At 44.9% G+C, this 23,664-nt stretch overlaps 1 protein-coding gene across 4 annotated transcripts in view; it reads right to left on the bottom strand.

The window, feature by feature from the left end:
• Window positions 1-1,541: 1,541 nt before the first annotated feature.
• Window positions 1,542-23,664, bottom strand: part of ISOC2 (isochorismatase domain containing 2) — a 105,683-nt gene continuing 83,560 nt past the window's right edge. For 3 of the 4 annotated variants that reach the window (XM_063942678.1, XM_063942675.1, XM_063942676.1), the window contains 2 exons: window positions 12,792-12,909; window positions 1,542-1,727 (listed from right to left, as the gene is read on the bottom strand). In XM_063942678.1, the coding sequence (XP_063798748.1) occupies window positions 1,647-1,727; window positions 12,792-12,909 (199 nt within the window). In that variant the 3' untranslated portion in view covers window positions 1,542-1,646. The remainder of the gene's footprint in view (window positions 1,728-12,791; window positions 12,910-23,664) is intronic. The other variant, XM_063942677.1, reaches the window with a different exon arrangement.

Below are 23,664 nucleotides of genomic sequence, written 5' to 3'. Positions count from 1 at the left end.
ATCCAAAACGCTTGGGACCAGAGGTATTTTGGATATCGGATTTTTCCATATTTTGGAATAATTGCATACCATAATGAGATATCATGGCGATGAGACCCAAGTCTAAGCACAGAATGCATTTATATTACATATACACCTTATACACACAGCCTGAATGTCATTTAAGCCAATATTTTTAATAACTTTGTGCATTAAACAAAGTGTGTGTACATTCACACAATTCATTTATGTTTCATACACACCTTATACACACAGCCTGAAGGTAATTTAATACAATATTTTTAATAACTTTGTGTTTTAAACAAAGTTTGAGTACATTGAGCCACAGAAAACAAAGATTTCACTATCTCACTCAAAAAAGTCCGTATTTCGGAATATTCCGTATTTCGGAATATTTGGATATGGGATACTCAACCTGTATTATTTCTTAGTGGGGTTTACCAGAGGTTCTGTGCTGTGTCTCTACATTTTTACCTTAAAATATTTTCCCTTCCATTTCACCTGCTCAGGATACTGTGCACAAAAATTTGACTTTCCTCAGAACATGCAAGGCAATTTGAGAATTGAATTGCAAATAAAGTTTGCATTGCAAGTTCTCTGTGAGAATGGCTTGCAGGACCTTTCGCGCACCTAACAGGGTTGACCCCATTCTCTGTTTTTATATAGCATACCACCTAGTGTTTGGTGATTAAGGCCAGAATCAATTAGCTGTGGTAGATTACAACAGGTTTATAGATCCCCTGGGATTTTCCAATCACGCCCCTAGGCCAGAGGTTATTGGGGACTTTTTTTTTTTTTTACCTGCCTCAGCGGGTCAAAGCAAAAATCCCAGATAACCAGTGGGTTAACGGGGTGCCATGACCGTGTTAACATGCGAATCTGAACTTTTCACAGATTCTATGTGTAAACGCCTGATAACCTATGTTGATGCCCTTTAACACATTAAGTTAATGGATGTTAACAAGGGGTCTGGGTGAAAAAGGGAGTGCAATTGAATAGCCACTGACATTAAAGCCTGATGCTGCCTCCCTTTTCAGTTGCGGTAATTTACTCTTAGTTGCGGTATTTATTCTTAAAAATTGTTTTTATAACATTTTAACTAACTCTATTTAACTATTTAAAGAACCATTGCTGGGGTTCTGCTTATCCAACATATTATAATCAGGCGTTTAGAGAGGCAATCATATGGAAATTGACTAGTCATAAACTTTTTTGTAGGCTTGTTTATTACTAATTCACAAAGCCTTTAAGGACAATGGCTAAGTATGCAATAAAACCTTTAAATCATTATAAGTGATGAATACTGATTTATTAACTTTGTGATTTATGCACATTGTGATTTAAGTACATTGTTTATAAAAAAAAATATATACTGAAAAATAACCTATTATTTTCCCAACTAGAATCTCATCCAGTGTAATGTGACTGGTTGTGCTGAATGCTCTTGTGCCCCATTACCGATGCGTCACCAGGGGTGCATAGCTTTACTGATCCTCCGTCACACGCCTTATAATATGGGAGGATACATTGAATTGAGCGAGTTTGATAAAAAATAATTTTATTTTGATTCCAATAATATTTTAAATCTGCCATTTGCACTGACCAACCCTTATCTCCACAACTGGTAATAATTACTACACAGAAATTTAGGTAAAGAGAGGATTCTGGTTCTGAAAGAGAGACAAAAGTCCACTGTCAGGAGCTGATTCCATTATGATCTTCTGAACCTGGAAAAAAGAGGCAGAACTCATCACTTTCTGGCTGTCCTTGCATAGAGTACCTTATTGTTTTAATATGAAATACGTTTCTGTCACTTTAACAATCATTAAAGCAAATGTAAAGATTAGGAAAACGTTATTATCATGCTCCCTACCTCCAGATAAAATCCTAGCAAAAACGCCTTTTCTCTCCCAGGTCCAGCCGAAAAAATAGGATTTTAATTACCTACCGGTATATCCTTTTCTAGTAGCCCGTAGAGGATACTGGGGTCCATTTAGTACCATGGGGTATAGACGGGTCCACTAGGAGCCATGGGCACTTTAAGAATTTGATAGTGTGGGCTGGCTCTTCCCTCTATGCCCCTCCCACCAGACCCAGTCTAGGAATCTGTGCCCGAGGAGATGGACATACTTTGAGAGAAGGATAGATAAAGATAGTGGTGAGATTCCAAACCAGCACACACAACAAGAGGAAAGCCAAGCTAACCAAACTTGAAACAGGAACAGCAACGGCTGAACCAACATTACTTAACCAAGTAACAGTGCAGGAAGAAGGAAGCGCACCCAGGATCCTCTATGGACTACGAGAAAAGGATTTACCAGTAGGTAATTAAAATCCTATTTTCTCTTACGTCCTAGAGGATACTGGGGTCCATTTAGTACTATGGGGATGTACCAAAGCTCCCAAACAGGGTGGGAGAGTGCTGAGGTTCCTGCAAAACTGACTGACCAAACTGAAGGTCCTCAGAGGCCAAAGTATCGAACTTGTAGAACTTAGCAAACGTGTTCGAACCTGACCAAGTAGCTGCTCGGCAGAGCTGTAAAGCCGAGACACCCCGGACAGCCGCCCAGGAAGAACCCACCGACCTAGTAGAGTGGGCCTGTACAGATTTTGGACATAGCAAACCTGCCGTGGAATAAGCATGCTGGATAGTACATCTGATTCAGCATGCAATTGTTTGCTTTGAAGCAGGACACCCAATCTTATTGGGATTATAAAGAAAAAACAGCGAGTCCGCCTTTCTGTGACGAGCTGTTCTTTGCACATACACCTTCAAAGCCCTCACAACATCCAAAGACTTTGAAGTAGCAGAGGTGTCGGTGACAACCGGAACCACAATAGGTTGGTTGATGTGAAATGCGGACACCACTTTAGGAAGAAATTGCTGATGAGTTCTGAGTTCAGCTCTGTCCTCATAGAAAATTAAATAAGGACTTTTGTGAGACAAAGCCCCCAGCTCCGACACACGTCTTGCTAAAGCCAAGGCCAACAGTGTGACGGTCTTCCACGTAAGATATTTTACGTCCACCTCCTGTAATGGATCAAACCAGTCCAATTGGAGGAACTGCAGCACCACATTGCGATCCCAAGGTGCCGTGGGAGGCACAAAGGGAGGTTGGATGCGCAGAACACCTTTCAAGAACGTCTGGACCTCAGGGAGAGAAGCCAATTGTTTCTGAAAGAAAATGGGTAAGGCCGAAATCTGGACTTTTATGAAGCCCAGATGCAGGCCCACATCCACGTCTTAAAGAACGGGTACACAATGCAAGAACACAATGTGAGAAATTTAACTGCGCTCTACCCCTGATGTTCATATGTCTCAATCTGTTTAAATCGGAAATACCTGTGCTGTTTCTTAGCTTGCAATCAATAATACCAGTGAGTGGAAAAGTATAACTAAAAGGTGTTTTATTGATTGCTAATTGGACAGGGTATGCGTTCCAAACAAAGTCCAAATGCAGTCTATGATCCTTAATGAAGTAACAGAGACCGGCGTCCCGTGTCTCTGTTGAGGTCTAGTGGATTAAAGTCCTTACCGTTGCGGCCGTGTTCGTGAGGAGTCCGGGTGCGGGTCTGCGCCGGGATTCTGGAGGGGCTCTGGACCGGTCAGCTAATGGCGGTCAGCACTTGCTCGCTCGGTTCGTCCTTGTACGGATTCACCGTGAGCCTGCTGCCTTCACCGTGCCGATCCTGTGTCCGTGGAGAGGGTGCGCCGCTGTCGAACCTGTCCGGGAATCTACAGCGAGGCACACCAGTCCACTTGTCGAGCCGCACCTGCAGTCTCCCTCCTCGCTGCCCGTCCGCCTGCACTCACTTACCCGTCTTGCTGCGCTGTTACTGCACGCTCGTCGTCGGTGCTCCTGGGTTCCTCTTGCATCCACTGACCGCTTTGATGTAGTTGCTTTCCTTGGTGTCCTCCCCATCCACGCCTGTCTGCAGAAAAAGCAGGGAACGTCCCAGATGAAAAATTCCACCGCAGAATAATTTCTGCTCTCACACCAAGAGACGTATTTCTTCCAAATACGATGGTAATGCTTAGATGTTACCCCCTTTCTGGCTTGGATCATAGTCAGGATAACCTTTTTACGGATCCCACTACTGGCTAGAATCAGCCGTTCAACTTCCATGCCGTCAAACGTCCTGACAGACGAACGGGCCCTGTTGCAGAAGATCCTCGCGAAGAGGTAGAGGCCACGTATCTTCGAGGAGCATCTCTATAAGGTCCGCGTACCAGGCCCTTCTTGACCAGTCCGGAGCAATGAGTATTGCTTGAACCATTTCCCTTTTTATTCGCTTTAGAATTCTTGGGATCAGAGGAAGTGGAGGAAACACGTATACCATCTGATAAGACCCATGGAGTCGTCAGGACGTCTATCGCCACCCCCTGTGGGTCTCTCAACCTGGAACAATACCGCCTGAGCTTCTTGTTGAGACCAGAAGCCATCATGTCGATCTGCGGATATCCCCATCGACTTGTCAAGCACCTGAACACTTCCGGGTGAAGGCCCCACTCCCCCAGGTGCAGGTCATGTCTGCTGAGGAAGTCTGCTTCCCAGCTGTCTATTCCTGGAATGAACACCGCTGACAACGCCACAGCGTTTCTTTCTGCCCAGAGGAGAATTCTTGACACCTCTGACATTGCTGCTCTGCTTTTCGTTCTGCCCTGTCGGTTTATGTACGTTACTGTCGTCACATTGTCCGAATGGTCCTGAATTGTCCGATTTTGAAGAAGATGTGAGGCCTGCAGAAGGGCGTTGTATATGGCCCTGAGTTCCAGAATGTTGATTGGAAGAATGACTTCCCTGAAACTGCACCCCCTGAGTGACTGCTCCCCAGCCTCTGAGGCTTGCGTCTGTGGATAACAGAATCCAGTTCTGAATTCCGAACCTCCATCCTGTAGCCACCACAGAAGGGAGATCCTGGCCTATGGCGACAGACGGATCCTCTGGTGCATGTGAAGATGAGGTCCGGACCATTTGTCCAACAGATCGAGCTGGAAGTGTCTTGCATGAAACCTTCCATATTGAAGTGCCTCGTAAGAGGCCACCATTTTCCCCAGAAGGCGAATGCACAGATGCACCGACACCCGGGTTGGCTTCAGGACATCCCGAACCATCGACTGGATTACCAATGCCTTTTCCAATGGAAGGAACACCTTTTGTGACTCTGTGTCCAGTATCATTTCCGTGTTGGCTCTAGGTGAGATTTCGGAAGGTTCAGAATCCACCCGTGATCCTGGAGGAGTTTGGTTGAGAGAGCAATGCTGTCCAGCAACCTCTCCCTGGACGGCGCTTTTATCAGGAGATCGCCCAGGTACGGAATTATGTTCACTCCCCGTTTGCGAAGTGGAAACATCATCTCTGCCATCACCTTGGTGAACACCCTCGGTGTCATGGAGAGACCAAATGGCAGGGCCTGGAACTGGTAGTGACAGTCCTGCAGAGCAAACCGTAGATAAGCCTGATGAGGCGGCCAGATCGGAATATGAAGGTACGCATCCTTGATTTCCAGAGACACTAGGAATTCCCCCTCCTCCAGACCTGAGATCACTGCTCTCAGAGACTCCATCTTGAATTTGAACACTCGTAAGTACGGGTTCAAAGACTTGAGGTTCAGAATCGGTCTTAACGAACTGTCCGGCTTCGGTACTACGAACAAGTTGGAATAGTAGCCCTTGTTTTGTAGATGAGGTGGAACTGGAACAATGACCTGAGTCTGTACCAGTTTTTGGATGGCATGCTGTAAAGTTATACTTACCTCTTGTGAAACTAGCAAGCCTGATTTGAAGAATCTGTGAGGTGGAAGCTCTTGAAACTCTAGTCTGTAGACCTGGGAAATAAGATCTATGACCCAGGGATCCTGGCACGAATTTGACCAGATCTGACTGAAGAATTGTAGTCGGGCTCCCACCTGACAGCCTTCCAGGCATTGCGGTCCACCGTCATGCTAAAGTTTTTGAAGAAGCAGAGCCTGAGCTCTGTTCCTGAGCACCTGCAGTTGCTGGTTTGCGTGGTTTACCTCTTGCGCCACTGGAGGACATAGAAGCACCTCTGCATTTGCCCCTGAACTTGGCCGTCCTTCTTGGTTGGGGGGGGGGGGGGGGGGGGCCTGCGGAAGGAAGATGCGTAGACTTACCCGCAGTAGCTGTGGAGATCCATTTGTCTAGTTCATCCCCAAACAAGGCCTCTCCTGTGAACGGTAGGCCCTCCACGCCTTTCCTGGAGTCCATGTCAGCAGTCCACTGGCGTAGCCACAAGCCCCTGCGTGCCGACACCGCCATAGCGGTGGTGTGTGCGTTAAGCACGCCTATTTCCTTTATGGCTTCCACCATAAAGTTTGCAGAGTCCTGTATATGCTGCAGGAGTAAGACAACATCCCCGTAGATAAGGAATCTAAGCCCTCAATTAGGTTACCTGACCAATGGCTTTTGTGATCCACACACATGCAATAGTGGGTCTTTGGGCCACCCCAGCAGCTGTGTACAATGATTTGAGTGTAGTCTCAATTTTTCGATCAGCCGTGTCTTTTAGGGAGGCTGCACCAGAAACAGGCAATACAATTTTACGTGACAGCCTAGAGACTGATGTTCTCCAAACAGGGTATTCAATTCCTTTGACAAAGAAAAAGTAACTGAGGACTTCTTCTTTACATTAAAATAAGATTCCTCACTCTCCTCTGACACCTTATCAGGAATATATAGAACATCTCTAATAGCCTCTATAAGAGCCTCTATTCCCTGTGACAGAGCCACATCCCCCCCATCCAAGTCTACCCCACCCTCCTCCAAGTCTGACCCATCAGCATCAGAGTCAGATTGCAGGATATGGGCCAGAGGTCGCTTTTGCGGACAAAAGGGAGGGGACTGAGGCGCTTTTTGGGGGACTGAGTCTCTGTTCATAAACTTATCCACAGTTTGTTTTAAGTATTGCATCTCTTTCTCATTGCAGGACAATTTTGTAGAATGAGTGGAAATCATTCCTTTGAGAGAATTAACCCACTCCAGTTCAGCCCCGCGAGGTTGTGAACCCTGAGTACCCAGTAGTGAGCCGCCTGGTGAAGAGGAACACTCCGCTGTACAAGAAACACACTCTTTGCCTGACATAATGCAAATGTGACAGCACCTACACACAGGAAAAGGTAAAGCACAATTAACCCACAAAGATCCCTTCAGGGAGACACAGAGTTGTTTGGAGCCAGCCCCCACCGCGCCCTTATCGCTAATGTCAAGCTTAGCCAGGTCGCAGACTAAGTACCCTGATAGGGGACTTAGTACACTAATAGACTCTGCCCCCTTGCTATGACCCCCTGGTACCGCTGAGATAATCTGGAGTCACACCGGAGGAGCTGCGCATCCCTGTCCTGTCAACGTCTGTGTCCACTGCAGAGGGAAAATGGCGCTGGTGAGCTGCTGGATCCTCTCATAGTGAAGCCCTGCCCCTTCAATGGCGCGCAGTCTTCCCGATTTTTTTCTACTGGCTGAGGAATCTGGTGCTTAAAATGGAGAGAAACAGTTTTAAGGCTGTGTTGCCAGTCTGGGTACTGTGTACAGTGTACTGAGATGCAGTTGTGTACTGTGTACGGAGACGTATTCCGCCACGTTTAGAAGCTGTGCGTCTCCGTACCCTCGTGCCACCATAATGGCCGGTGCTCCGCTAACCGGGACGCCGGCTCAGTTCATTCTTCTGGTTTCCCCCCCACAAGTTCCACGAAACAGGCAGGCTGGTGCCAACCAACCCTGCCTGAAAACAACAAACATAGAAAATAAATGCAGAAAACTCTTCAGGAGCTTCCTTCGGCGTGACCGGCTCCTCTGGGCACATTTTCTAAACTGGGTCTGGTAGGAGGGGCATAGAGGGAGGAGCAAGCCCACACTATCAAATTCTTAAAGTGCCCATGGCTCCTAGTGACCCGTCTATACCCCATGGTACTAAATGGACTCCAGTATCCTCTAGGACGTAAGAGAAACATGGCAATGCAGCATTAAACTACAGTACATTCACCACTGTATTTCATTAGAAAACAAATATCAATGAGGAAAGCTGTCATGAAAAGATATGATACTGTATGTAATTAAAACATTTATTATGCCACCTTTTATATGAAAAGTGTATTTCATATGGGAATGCTGGGACTGCCATGAAAGAAGCAGCTGGGGCTCGACCATGCTCCATGGGGAGGTCAAGTAGGAATTATTCAGCCACCTGAGAGGTCCAGCACCAAGGCTCTTGCCTGGACACCCTACTGTAGTAATACACAAAGGTAGGCATTCCCAACCACGTTCCTCAAGGCACACTTACAGTGCAGGTTTTAGTAATATCCAGGCTTCAGCTCAGATGGTTCAATCAAAATAACTGAGGTACTACTTAAGTCACATGTGCCAAAGCATGGATATCACTAAAACCTGGCCTGCTAGTGTGCCTTGAGGCTCAAGGCTGGGAGTGCCTGCACTAAGGTATTGCCAAGCTTAGAGCTAAAGGGGTATCCCAGTATTATAATACCTCTCCATGCCTCTAAGAGCGGTTCTTTCATGATCATCTTTGCCCATAAAGAGTTCTGTAAAGCAGCCCACCCCTCTGGAATAGTGCCTTCATAAAGTCCTGTTATAAAATGAACCTTTATAATTCTACTTTTCAATTGTATGCCTATAAGTATAGGGTCTTAGGTAAGTGTGTTCTGCAAGAGATCTAAGGATAAGAAACAAGGGGGTTTATTTACTAATATTCGTGTTTTTGTCGTTTTGAAGGGTGTTTGATCTCGAATGGTATCGGGTGCATTTTACTGTAACTTTTTGAATCCTGATACGGTCATTCACTAAGCTGCCGAGTTTTGCACATTCGTTTTTTCCGATGTCGATGTGATTCGTAATATCAGGCAGTGTTTTACGGGAGTGATGAGTAAAACACTGCCTGAAAAAACACAAGGAATCCCGGCCGGATCTGTGAGATCCGTGCAGGGCTTCATTGTGTACCTTAAAAAGTTCATTAAAGTCTTAAAAAAGTTAGTAAAAATTGCGTGGGGTCCCCCCTCCTAAGCATAACCAGCCTCGGGCTCTTTGAGCCGGTCATGGTTGACAAAATATGGGGGGAAAAATGACAGGGGTTCCCCCATATTTCAACAACCAGCACCGGGCTCTGCGCCAGGTCCTGGTTCCAAAAATACGGGGGACAAAAAGCGTAGGGGTCCCCCGTATTTTTGAAACCAGCACCGGGCTCCACTAGCCAGGTACATAATGCCACAGCCGGGGGACACTTTTATAGTGGTCCCTGCGGCCCTGGCATTACATACCCAACTAGTCACCCCTGGCTGGGGTACCCTGGAGGAGTGGGAACCCCTTAAATCAAGGGGTCCCCCCCCCCTCCAGCCACCCAAGGGCCAGGGGTAAAGCCCGAGGCTGTCCCCCCCATCCAAGGGCGGCGGATGGGGGGCTGATTGCCTTGTTTACAAAATGTGAATATTGTTTTTAGTAGCAGTACTACAAGTCCCAGCAAGCCTCCCACGCATGCTGGTACTTGGAGAACCACAAGTACCAGCATACGGTGGAAAACCGGGCCCGCTGGTACCTGTAGCACTACTACTAAAAAAATACCCCAAAAAACACAGGACACACACACTGTGAAAGTATAATTTTATTACATACATGCACACCTCCAAACATACATACTTACCTATGTTCACACGAGGCTCGGTCCTCTTGTCCCTGTAGAATCCTTGGGGTACCTGTGAAAAAAATTATACTCACAGAATCCAGTGTAGAATGAGACCTTTGTATATTCCACGTACTTGGCAAAATAATAAAACGGAAACCCGACCACGCACTGAAAGGGGTCCCATGTTTACACATGGGACCCCTTTCCCCGACTGCCAGGACCCCCCCTGACTCGTGTCAAAGAGGGTCCCTTCAGCCAATCAGGGAGCGCCACGTCGTGGCACTCTCCTGATTGGCTGTGTGCTCCCGTAGTGTCTGTCAGGCAGCACATGGCACAGATACAATGTAGCGCCTATGCGCTCCATTGTAGCCAATGGTGGGAACTTTGCGGTCAGCGGTGAGGTTACTTTCGGTCAACCGCTGACCGCAAAGTTCCCACCATTGGCTACAATGGAGCGCATAGGCGCTACATTGTATCTGTGCCTTGTGCTGCCTGACAGACACTACAGGAGCACACAGCCAATCAGGAGAGTGCCACGACGTGGCGCTCCCTGATTGGCTGAAGGGACCCTCTTTGACACGAGTCAGGGGGGGTCCTGGCAGTCGGGGAAAGGGGTCCCATGTATAAACATGGGGCCCCTTTCAGTGCGTGGTCGGGTTTCCGTTTTATTATTTTGCCAAGTACGTGGATTATACAAAGGTCTCATTCTACACTGGATTCTGTGAGTATAATTTTTTTCACAGGTACCCCAAGGATTCTACAGGGACAAGAGGACCGAGCCTCGTGTGAACATAGGTAAGTATGTATGTTTGGAGGTGTGCATGTATGTAATAAAATTATACTTTCACGGTGTGTGTGTCCTGTTTTTTTTGGGGTATTTTTTTAGTAGTGGTACTACAGGTACCAGCGGGCCCGGTTTTCCACCGCATGCTGGTACTTGTGGTTCTCCAAGTACCAGCTTGCGGGGGAGGCTTGCTGGGACTTGTAGTACTGCTACTAAAAACAATATTCACATTTTGTAAACAAGGCTATCAGCCCCCCATCCGCCGCCCTTTGATGGGGGGGGGGGGGGGCAGCCTTGGGCTTCACCCCTGGCCCTTGGGTGGCTGGAGGGGGGGACCCCTTGATTTAAGGGGTTCCCACTCCTCCAGGGTACCCCGGCCAGGGGTGACTAGTTGGGTATGTAATGCCAGGGCCGCAGGGACCACTATAAAAGTGTCCCCCGGCTGTGGCATTATGTACCTGGCTAGTGGAGCCCGGTGCTGGTTTTAAAAATACGGGGGACCCCTACGCTTTTTGTCCCCCGTATTTTTGGAACCAGGACCTGGCGCAGAGCCCGGTGCTGGTTGTTGAAATTTGGGGGAACCCCTGTCATTCCCCCCCCCATATTTTGTCAACCAGGACCGGCTCAAAGAGCCCGAGGCTGGTTATGCTTAGGAGGGGGGACCCCACACAAATTTTTATTTTTTATTTTTTTTACACTAAACACACCCTTTCCCATAGATAACTATGCACAGATCTCACTGATCCTTGCATGGTTATCCAAACTCGACTGGAAAAAGCAGGTCTATTTTTTTGCTGCTTTTTTTAATGATTCGGAAAAAAATAGACCCGCACTTGAGCCCTCAGAGACTAACACCCAAATACGAATGAATAGTGAATTCCCGTATTCTATGAAATAACAGCCGCTTTTGACCGATGGTCTATTCATTCGTATTTCTGAACGTTGTCATTCAAACCATTACGAATAGTCCAAACACTGCCGAGATTTGTGCTTAGTGAATTCCCGGATTGGGACTTAGAAAAAAAAACACAAATCGGCCAAACTCGGATTTTTAGTAAATACTGCCCAAGGAGTTGTCTGTAATCGTTAATTAAGGAAACATAGGATCTTATTCAGCTACAGTGGCAAAACTGCAACTGGCTGTGATCGCATGCTGGGGGCCGCCCATCATGCAAATACCTGGCAGCGGAGCGATCGCAGAGCAAGGCTTGTAAAATAAAGGCTTAAGCAATCATATCACACCAAACATGACTTTGAAGCTTTGCAAAAACAGACCATTAATCTATCTAGAAGGTAGAAGAAACGGTGACATGTATATTTACTGTTCAATAACCAACCAACTTGTATGATAACGTCATGCTAAAGTGCCTGCAATACTTTGCTGTGCATTGGCAAACTAAAGCTTCATGAAAAGTAAAGTTTTACTACAGCTGTGATTTAAAGAATAAGCCACACTGTCTGTAGTGTGGATTTATCGGGACGCTGATCTTCTTTATCAGTGGACATATAACACGTAGGCTACACAAAGTATCATTACAACGTTGTGTTTTGAGCAGTACAGCTGTACAGTGCACTGGGTCACCAGCGAAGAGTGACAACAATTCTAACAGCGTCCGTGTAAGGAAATATCGTTTGTATTTTTAACAAAATGCCCGATATTTTGCTGTATAAAATCCTGTTTCTCTGAATCAAATGCCTCATGGCAGTACCACTCCAGCTCTGCCACAGTCCTGAATGTGGATTTTGGGAACAATCGTGCATTGCTAAATAAAGTACTACCGTAATTAAAATAAAATACAATCTTTATAATCAAGAGGATCTATAAAGCCTTACTTTCTATAGTACAGTGTGCTTTGATCGAGACAGGCAACATGTCTGGTAATGATGTTGTAAAGGGAACATTAAATGGTGAAAGACAATGGAAATGTGCAATTTTTATTCAGTTTTGGAGACTACGTGGCTTGTATGTGACCTAAATATAACTTTCTTTACATTATTTTTTGTCTAAAGGATATTTAGCTACTCTACCAAAATGGCCAGGAGGCTCTAGAGTCTTGGGTAGTGTTCCCAGCTGCATGGCATTCAAGCCTCCTGCAGCTGCCTGCTGTCCGCCGGGCACAGCCCACTTTCTGAGTAAAGTGGGCAGTACTGGTGGCCAATGAGGCTATTCACACTCAATTGTGTCATCGTAGCCACACACCGTCCACCTATGCAACACCCACGCTACCTGCTGTACCGACCTTAAGGGGACAGAAAGAAAGTCTGCAAGTATGGTCCGAGTTCCCTTTTTCTTGCTTTTATGGATACTAGACTTTAGATTTATATGTTCACTTTAAGCAACAAAAGAAATAACAAGTTACCTCTTTGAATTTTGGATGGGTGGAGTCTTGAAGCAATTGCAGGATCACTCCTTCACTAGTGGTTAGAAATGCTCCACTCTGCTTCATGCGGGACAGAGCTACAAGGCGGTCCACCTGGCTGGCGTAATGGAGTTATATGGTTAGCAAGACTGAAATAGAACAATCAAGGTCAACTTTTCATAAGATCCAGAGACAGGGGAAGCAAGACCCCCAGCGCGATATCTAAGCCTCACAAAGGAAAACCAGTCCTTCAGTAATACAAAATTTCCATCAGATATTCTGAATCATTCATCGCCATAATGTTCTTGTAATTATAGCCACAGATACCATTTCTTGTAAGAAAGACGTCTACAGTAACCCACTTTTAAATTATGTTTATGAATTTACCATCACCACCTCGTGGTAAGGACTTCCACAGCTTAGCCACATTTACTGTCACGTTTGGTTCATGGCCAATTTCCCGCAACGCCATCCCCCGTGTCACTAAACAATGGCCCTAAGTTCGGACACACGTCACGACGCACACAAGGGTCCCACTGTTCCCCATGGAAAAGTTGCCATTTTGTCTAAAGCTTACTATTCAGCTTTAAGTTTATAAAACTACATTAGCATACATGACAAATTCTAAGCCATCTATATGTACAGTGATAAAAATATAGAGTATTATTCCCTGTGATAAACCACTAATTATTTTAGCAGAATCTGAATTTATCCAGTTTATAATTATTTTTTCCCCTCTATCCTTCAACCAGTTCTCATGCCCTGGACATAATTTCCCCCTAGGCCTAGTAATCTCATTTTATGCACCAGACTTGGACTGCCATCCACCAACATTAAGATCAGAATTTTAAGTACAACTTGCAGTAGAGGGACTTGACTGTGAGAAATATCCCAAACCTTTATCTTTACAAAGAACTAAGGATCAAATAGGGTAAGGTTACCAAAAGGGTATAATAAAGGGCAGACTAGATGGGCCAAGTAGTCAACATTATTACACTGGCTGCAGTGAACACCCCTCCTCAGCTCCAGTACCTGCCAACACCATACCCTGATCAATTTCACAGTCATTTAATGAAGTAGCGGATTTACCGCAAAGCAACCTTAGGGCCCATCGACAGGGCTACTTAATGGAAGGCATTTTACTAGAGCTGGCGCCGCTGGATCGTTAAATGCTTCTGGGCGCTGGCAGACTGTCAGCACATTGATTGGACAGCTGCAGCCCCAGCGCACCCCACACTGTCTCCTCTCCTGCACTGTGATGCACAGAAAGAGAGGAGCCAAGCTGCCTGACACACACTGCTGTCATGGTCAAGCAGGAGCCGGGCGATGACTCGGATGCAGACAAGCCAACCTGCTTCTCAAGAAGCCAAGGCGTAGATCATCCACAGCAGCCACTTCGTGGTGTCCTCATGAGCAGAGAGGCTGACAGAGGGGCAGTTGCTGTGGCTGCTTGGTGCGGGGCTCCAGGCGGCACTGCTGCTGCTTCTGATGGTGGTGGAGAAGTCAATGTATGGGCCAAAGGATGCGGAGCTCAGTGAGTTGTGCCCTGTACAATTCATCCTCCGCCTTGCTACTGGAGTCCTACTCCTCCAGGTGCAAGCACTATATCAACTACGCCCCGACCTGGTAGCTGCTGGCCTCTGACCTGCAGAGAGAGAGCACCTGGGTTGACGAAGGGGGCATTATATACCGAGGGAAGGGGATTATATATACTGGGAGCATTATATACATAGGAAGAGTGGATAAGTACACTGGGGAAGTGTAATGTACACTGGGGGTATTATGTACACGGGGAGGGGGGGGGGAATCATGCACACTGGGGGCATTATATACACAGGGGGTGGGGTGCATAATGAACACTGGGGCATTATATATATGGGGGCATAATGTACACTGGAGGCATTATATACATGGGGGAATCATGCACACTGGGTGTATTATATATACAGTGGTGGGGGCATTATATACGTGTATGTATATATATATATATATATATACATACATATATACACACACACACACACACAGATGTGTCCTTTTAGACTGTGACACACAGGTCATAGCATAGCGTAGTGAATAGGAGACTCATTCTAAATGGGAGGCATTTGTGATGCGTACGCATGTGGCATACCGTAGTCCCACTACAGGATGCTGATATGTGCATGAACACTGTAGCGGGACACATCTGTAAATAGAGTTACAATATATTTAATATAGTTAATAGAGAAAAGAGGGGGCGCTCTATAGTGCATTAAAAGTTTTGATCCAACATAAAATCAGACACGTTCTGAGAATGTTTGGCGACGGAACGCATTATAGCATGGCCTAGTGACGCTCATTCCTGCATGCCAGGCATCCTCCTCCGGCGTCTGTTCCCAACCTGGTCCCCGGCACACTGCGGTTCCTATGGAAGTCTGCGGTGTGAGGTTGTGATTCTTGGCAATGTGTCCGACAAGTGGATGGAGCTTTGCCTGGTAGCTAGGGTGGCCAATCCCGGGCCATTTTTTCAATCCCGGGAATACGGATTCCCCCTCCTGCTGAAGTCCAGACGTTGAAGTCCGAGCGGTGGGCGGCTGCCTGCGCAGCGTGACCTCTGACTTCAGGTCACGCTGCGCAGTGCGCACAGCCGGGGAGCCTAAGGATGCTCACCGCTGCCTAGCATTGAAAAAACAAAGGGGCTTCCTAATTCCGAAATCCCTGGGACTGGAAGCCCCAATCCTGCGATTGAATCCCGGCCAATTTTTGGCCGAAATCCCGGGATCCCGCCGATCCCAGGATTGGGCACCATACTGGTAACATACATATGAGCCTTGTGGTATCCGGCCCACCGTGTTTTTATGCTTGGTACGAGTACACTCCTATAAATGAAGAATGTGTCTGATTTTATATTGGATTAAACACTTTTAATGCACTACAGAGTGCCCCTCTTTTCTCCATTTTTAACAGAATTTGCCTTGCCAGTGGATCCGGGGAATCTTAACCTAGAGGGGAGCAGCGGTCTTATTATATGGACATTGGTGCCTGATACACCTACATTTCAACTATAAGGTGTTGGTGAGCTGGACTGAGAACTGTGCAGCAGAGCTTTTGCGCCTGTCAACTACTTACTATATCTTGTATGAGAAGAGGGGCCCCAAAGCGGTGTCCTGCTTAGACTCCGTGAGGTCTAAATCCGCCTCTGATTTAATGTAACTAAAATGCTACACAATTATTCCCTACAGACAAGGGTTCCTTTGTCAAATGGTGCTGATCTACTTTTAAAATTGGGTGCTGACCTTCTACTCCAGAGGTTCCCAAACGCGGTCCTCAAGACACCCCAACAGTCCAGGTTTTAAATGTATTCATGATTGGCCACAGGTTAACTAGCACCTTAGTCAATTTGATTTAACTATCTGTGCTGAGCCATGGATATCCCTAAATCCTGGACTGTTGGGGTGCCTTGAGGACCGTGTTTGGGAACCTCTGTTCTACTCAATGGAGATTCATTCATATTGGAAATTGGCACAAACCTAACTCACTTCCTAACCTAACAAACTTCACATTCATGGTCCCTGTGATTTAATAGAACAGATTTCCCATGCTCCCATCCCCATCTGTATCTTCCCCCATCCAACTAACTTGGCGAATAAAAATCCAGCTAACTAGGCACTGTTAGATACAAACAACAGGTACTTCCCTCGCTTCACTCTGGATAATCCATCTTCCTGCGCCAGAATATTATGCTTAGTCTAAATATAATCTAGAACTTTGAACATGAAAAGGTGCATGTTCTACAGTATGTAGATTAACTTTACCTAAATGCAGGTCATAGTATTAATACTAGTATCCCTAACTGCACCAGAATGTCAGTGATGATTCTTCGATCATTAATTCATCCCAGCAGAGAGCCACCTATTCCAAGCTAAGCCCTGCTTGTGCACAAGTGGGATTATAACAATAAATTGAGATTTGATATCACAAATTTGAGCATTTACCAATATATACAGATCAGGTGTTATTCACACCTCCTGTCAAACAACTTTCATGCAGGCTTCCAGGTAGAATTATTGGTGGTCATTCCGAGTTGTTCGCTCGCTAGCAGTTTTTAGCAGCAGTGCAAACGCTATGCCGCCTCCCACTGGGAGTGTATTTTAGCTTAGCAGAAGTGCGAACGAAAGGATCACAGAGCGGCGGCATAATTTTTTTGTGCAGTTTTAGAGAAGCTCAATACCTACTCAGCGCTTGCGATGACTTCAGACTGTTCAGTTCCTGTTTTGACGTCACAAACACGCCCTGCATTCGCCCAGTCACATTTTTCCTGGCATGCCTGCGTTTTTACGAACACTCCCTGAAAACGGTCAGTTGACACCCAGAAACGCTCTCTTTCTGACAATCACCCTGCGGCCGTCTGTGCGACTGAAAAGCATCGCTAGACCTTGTGTGAAACTACATTGTTCGTTGTAATAGTACTTTGCGCATGCGCAGAAGTTACTTTTTTTGCCTCATCGCTGCACAGCGAACGAATGCAGCTAGCGATCAACTCGGAATGACCACCATTGTACATTCAATGTTCCAGACATCTCTATGTTGTTGGACACTGTAACACACTTTTGGTGGTTCAGGATCCAAACATAATGCCCATTCGAAATACAGTCGTGGATAAATTTGACACTTGGCAGTATGCTGCACTCCAAAATGCCTTAACAGTCTTGCTATTTCATTGTCCCAAAACATAACCAAGCCTCCTCCATGTGTGACAGTGAGTATGGTGTTCTTTTCTTTTTCAGTTTTATATTTTCATCTGTGAACATAGAACTAACGACACTTGCCATAAAGCTCCTGTTTTGACTCATCTGTTCAAAGGATATTCTCCCAGAAGCCTTGTGTCATTATTTTTAGATAATTCCACTTTAGAATTTTTATGTTGATTTAGCAAAAGTGGAGTCCTCCTTGGTCTTCTTCCATGGAGCCCACTGTCACTCAAAGTATCGGATGGTGCGATCAGACACGGACATACCTTGATTTTGGCATTAAGCTTGCATCTCTTTGGAACTTTTCTTTGGATTTTTTTTTTACCATTCTCACTATGCTTCTGTTTAATCTGGGGCAGATTTTCCTTTTGCGGCATCCAGAGAGATTGGTTACAGTACCGTAATAATTTAATAATGTTTGCAACTGTAGTCACATTATCATCCAGTTGATTGAACATAGGCAGTGGGGGTAATTCAGAGTTGATTGCAGCAGCAAATTTGTTAGCAGTTGGGCAAAACCATGTGCACTGCAGGTGGGGCAGATATAACATTTTGCAGAGAGAGTTAGATTTGGGTGGGTTATATTGTTTCAGTGCAGGGTAATTACAGGCTGCTTTAGTTTTACACTGCAATTTAGATTTCAGTTTGAACACACCCCACCCAAATCTAACTCTCTCTGCACATGTTATATCTGCCCCCGGCAGTGCACATGGTTTTGCCCAACAAATTTGCTGCTGCGATCAATTCTGAATTAGGCCCATGGTCTTATAGCCAATACCTTTAACAGGCATGTCTATAATTTTATTTATGATCTTCTTCGACAACTCTCTGGTTTGCTTTCTCTGGTCCATATTCAGTGTGGTGCACATGGTGAGACCAAACAGCAGAGTGTCTTGTTTTCTCCATTTTATAGACTGAAGAAGAATGATGTGTGATGCTAAATCAAGAAAGCAATTTGTTTGAAATAACACTATAATACAATTATTTATTATCTTTTCTAAGCAGTACTAACAAATCTGTCCAGGCCATTTTTTATCTTTGGAGAATAAGCAATAACTTATCTATTTTCAGTGTCTGTGATTCGGTAACATAGCAATCATCGTGAGATCTTGTGCGCTGCCTGAGACTCCCACAGAAGCCACTGGGCCTCCGCAGGTTATCACACAGGTACCGCAGGTAATCCCGTCGACATGTGAAAAATAACGATAAGCCACAAAAATTTTATTGTTTTTTTTTAATAACATCTGACTGATTTTCCATTATTTCCAAATTGTTAGATGTTTGCAGAGAACACAGAGAAAAGTGATTTTCTCTATGTTATATGCTTTCATACATACTGTAAGCGGAAAGTATCGCTGGTTATACCACAATTGGCACTTGCTACCACTTCTCACATCTCCTCCCTTGTCTCATAAGATGAACAGGGGCCAGGGTGTCTCCCGTTGCTACTTCTGCCCTACTCTTCTCCCTCTTACCTCCTCTTGTTGTACACTTATTGTCCCTGGTCCCTTGTCCGCACTTACTGAGTTTTGGTGCTTGTCAACTCGTATTAACACTTTGTTATGGATTCTTTTACATAAAGCTATCAAAAATGGTATACCCCTTGTACTGGTTTTTAAACAAAAAAACTTTCATTAAAACACTGTAAATTACTTTTCCCATTAATAAACCAGAATAGTAACACCATACTTATTTCAAATCCTTGTATTCACACAATGGGGGTCATTCCGAGTTGTTCGCTCGCAAGCTGCTTTTAGCAGCTTTGCACACGCTAAGCCGCCGCCTACTGGGAGTGAATCTTAGCTTATCAAAATTGCGAACGAAAGATTAGCAGAATTGCGAATAGACACTTCTTAGCAGTTTCTGAGTAGCTCCAGACTTACTCGGCATCTGCAATCAGTTCAGTGTTTGTCGTTCCTGGTTTGACGTCACAAACACACTTAGCGTTCGCCCAGACACTCCTCCGTTTCTCCAGCCACTCCCGCGTTTTTCCCAGAAACGGTAGCGTTTTTTCGCACACACCCATAAAACGGACAGTTTCCGCCTAGAAACACCCACTTCCTGTCAATCACATTACAATCACCAGAACGAAGAAAAAACCTCGTAATGCCGTGAGTAAAATACCTAACTGCATAGCAAATTTACTTGGCGCAGTCGCACTGCGGGCATTGCGCATGCGCATTAGCGACTAATTGCTCCGTTGCGAGAAAACAATACAGAGCGAACAACTCGGAATGACCCCCAATGATAGGCTATACGCATTTAGGAGGACTACACAAGCAGGAATAAACCACTACCATCCATAAAGTTTAGCAAACAAAGATCAGATTTTGGCTAATTGCCTAGTGTCTCTCATCAGGGCACTCCTGTAATTGCCCATTTTATCCCATCATGCCACCTTACCCATCCAGTTTCACCACTGGCTTATTCACTTTTTTCTTTCAGCTGAGTAAGTCTAGTGTTTAATTCTGATGGGAAAGTGGCCAGATGCGAGAAAATGGGCAATTAGAAAGGCTCCTGAAGCAAGAAAGCAGACAATTAGCAGAATTATGAGATTAGAGCACGGATTATAGTGGAAGTTAGTTCTTAGCCCCTGTGTGAACAGAAGGGCTGAGCAGGTTTTTATAAGCCCATTAGTATAAATAAAAATCATTCACATATTCATGACTTAAACAGGTTGGTATAATGGTTCCCCTTTATATTTTTTTTTTGTTACTTATATTTATTATATTTTATGTTGTTACGTTGTACAATATATGATGTACTGTGTTTAATCATTACCTATTTTATTTATTTATATATACAGGTTGAGTATCCCTTATCCAAAATGCTTGGGACCAGAGGTATTTTGGATATGGGATTGTTCCGTATTTTGGAATAATTGCATACCATAATGAGATATCATGGTGATGGGACCTAAATCTAAGCACAGAATGCATTTATGTTTCATATACACCTTATACACACAGCCTGAAGGTCATTTAATACAATATTTTTAATAACTTTGTGCATTAAACAAAGTGTGTCTACATTCACACAATTCATTTATGTTTCATATACACCTTGTACACACAGCCTGAAGGTCATTTAATACAATATTATTAATAACTTTGTGTATTAAACAAAGTTTGTGTACATTGAGCCATCAAAAAACAAAGGTTTCACTATCTCACTCTCACTCAAAAAAGTCCGTATTTCGGAATATTCCGTATTTCGGAATATTTGGATATGGGATACTCAACCTGTATAATGAACTTGATGCTTAGCATTCTTCAGTGCAGCGCTGTAACAGAGCTTTATGGCACCCTGTGCCAACCATACGCCCCCAAATCTATGAGGTCATGCTGAGGGAGCTGGGCTGCCAGCTGCCAGGAATTACAGCATTGCCCGGTGCAACCTCAGGATGCTCTGAGAGGCTGTACAGACTGCAGGGAAGGTCTAAACAACGGTGCGGGTTGCAACGCAGCAGTGATACTGGCTAGCCAAGTACAGGGACCGTGGTGCAGGAATGGCGCCTCCCACAGAGCCAGCCCTGCATTCTGTATGATGTCACCATTCGCATGCCCATAGTTACAGCCCTGCTACAGAAATTCAAATGAAGATTAGATATGTAATACATAATATTTGACATTTATATAACACATGGTCAGAGGCGTCACTACCTCTGGTGTCACCCAGTGTGGCAATATTGTAGTGTGATCTTACGCTCGCAAGGGCCTTGTGCCACCAAACCATGCCCACTGGTGTGTCTTCTTGGGTGCTTGACCACGCTGGGTAGCTCCTAACCTCTCTCCCGGAACTCTTGCCATACCGCGCAGGCCACAGCCTTTCTCCCAAGTCCCGGCACAAGTAAACAGGTAAAAGTTGCTTGGTGACACAGGGCCAGATGCATCATCGCTTGGAAAGTGATCAAATGGAGAGTGATAAAGTACCAGCCAATCAGCTCCTAACTGCCATTTTTTAAACACAGCCTGTGACATGGTAGTTAGGACCTGATTGGCTGGTACTTTTCACTCTCCATTTTATTACTTTCCAAGTGATGATGCATCTAGCCCACAATCTGAAAGAGTGACACCATAACAGCAGAGCAACTCTGCTATTTTGGTGTCACCCCCTCAGATAGGGTCACCCAGTGCGGCCCGTACCCCCCTGGTGATGCCACAACACATGGTTATGTGCTTTAAATAGTACTCAATTGAATTTTTAGCTACTGTATATTCATTGCAATCTGCACACTTGACTGCATTGTGCTTTGAAGAATTTTAGTATAAGTGTTTGGTATGGATATGGATGTAGATTTCATTTTATGGGGTACATTTACTAAGCAGTGATAAGAGCGGAGAAGTGAGCCAGTGGAGAGGTTGCCCATGGCAACCAATCAGCACTGAAGTAACATCTATAATTTGCATACTATAAAATGATACAGAGCTGCTGATTGGTTGATGGGGAAATTTCTCCACTGGCTCACTTCTCCACTCTTATCACTGCTTAGTAAATGTCCCCCTATATGAGATATTCAAATATCTTACTATATTAAAGACATGGGAACGTACTGTCCCAGTGCTGGTTTGCAGGCATATCGACATTTCCATCACTGAAAGCGAGAAGTATTTCTTATATAGAAGCAAATTGAGCTCAATTTTGGATCTTTTTTTGTTCAAGTTAGGACTTGATCAGGAGAACCTGTATCAGTTAGATTATACATATAGCCATCTTAGTTAGTTTCCTATTTATTTCACAAGAAAAATGTGTTGTTATTAAACACTTGATTGTAAACTGCTATTTACATTCTACTGAGCGATTGTGAATATATGCGCTCACATATAGGTGGATTCATAGCAAAAATCAGATGAAGATCACTTTTTAGAGTGCGTGCAGTCATGAAAAGTACATTATACATAATGATGTTAAAAGTTTGCACAAATAAGCCTTTATTCTTCGAAATTGTAGCGTTAATCCTCCTACTCCCTAAATCCTTACAATGTGGATTGCTGTACTCACTATTCTGGGGAATCCATAAGACTGCCAGTGATTTAGCTGATACCGAAATACATTCAAGTATTGTACTCGAAAAATTTGTCCAGCATGGCTATAAATACACACAGCTAGAAAAATATTTAACTGAAGTACTTTATAAACAGGGAATGTTAGTTTCAATTGTTGCAACATTTGTTAAAAAATGTCCAACCACATCAATGTGATGGAAATTGGCATGTTTATCATTTTATAGAGTAGGACTGACCAGATGGGGAAGACTTTGGTGTAGTTGGTCAGTTTAGCAAATGTTGCAACAATTAAGACTAAAATCCCTATTTATACAGTATAGAGAATACAGCTTGGAGTATCTAGAATATATATTGTGAGTGCAGAACTTCTACCACATACACCTGAGCTATAAAAGAGTGGTGAGTGCAGTGGATCCAGCCCCTCCTCTATGGGTCAGGGTCCAGACTTTGCACTCAAATTGTTACTCAACAAGTAATTTGATGGAGCATGACCGTGGATGAACATGGTTACTTGGTTCAATGTTATGGAAACTATACCAAGATTAGCCATCCTAACAATCAATGTAAGCAGTCCTGACACATCCATGGCCCTGTTCTTTGCAGGCTATGTCCTCTCTAATGGTAATCCAAGTCCCTCTGTGGTGATCACATCGCCTCATGCACCCCTGTGTTAGCTCATTTAATCCAACTTGTGTCCGCTGCTTTCCTAGGTGTTTTATAGCGGATATGCTTGGTGGGTGTCTTAACTTTAAAAGCTTGTGTGCAGGTGAGCTTCAAACCAGGGCATAGATATGTAAAATTCTGTTATGGGGGAGAAGTGGTATCAGCGCACGTTATGTGCGCTGATACCACTTCTCCCTCATGTATGACTGCAGGGATGTGTGTTAAATGACAGGAGCGCTATGCAGCCATGTCTATATCGGCGCTGCTATCTACAAGATGGCACGCCGATATGCTGGGCAATGTATGAACGGTCAGATGAACTGACCGTTCCGACACCTGCAACTATTAATTTTCGACAGCTGCAGGTGTCGTTGTTCCATCGCCACAGCAGGGACAGCGCTGTCCCTGGCTATGGCGGCTGCGGGCTACATACAGTGGGAGATATCGCGCATGCCCAGTGGAGCCGGCCGGGGG

Source organism: Pseudophryne corroboree, chromosome 10 (assembly GCF_028390025.1).
Source record: "Pseudophryne corroboree isolate aPseCor3 chromosome 10, aPseCor3.hap2, whole genome shotgun sequence".
NCBI classification, from domain to species: Eukaryota; Metazoa; Chordata; class Amphibia; order Anura; family Myobatrachidae; genus Pseudophryne; species Pseudophryne corroboree.
The sequence above is the reverse complement of the archived record's forward strand: the minus strand, read 5'-3'. Positions and strand labels throughout refer to the sequence as shown.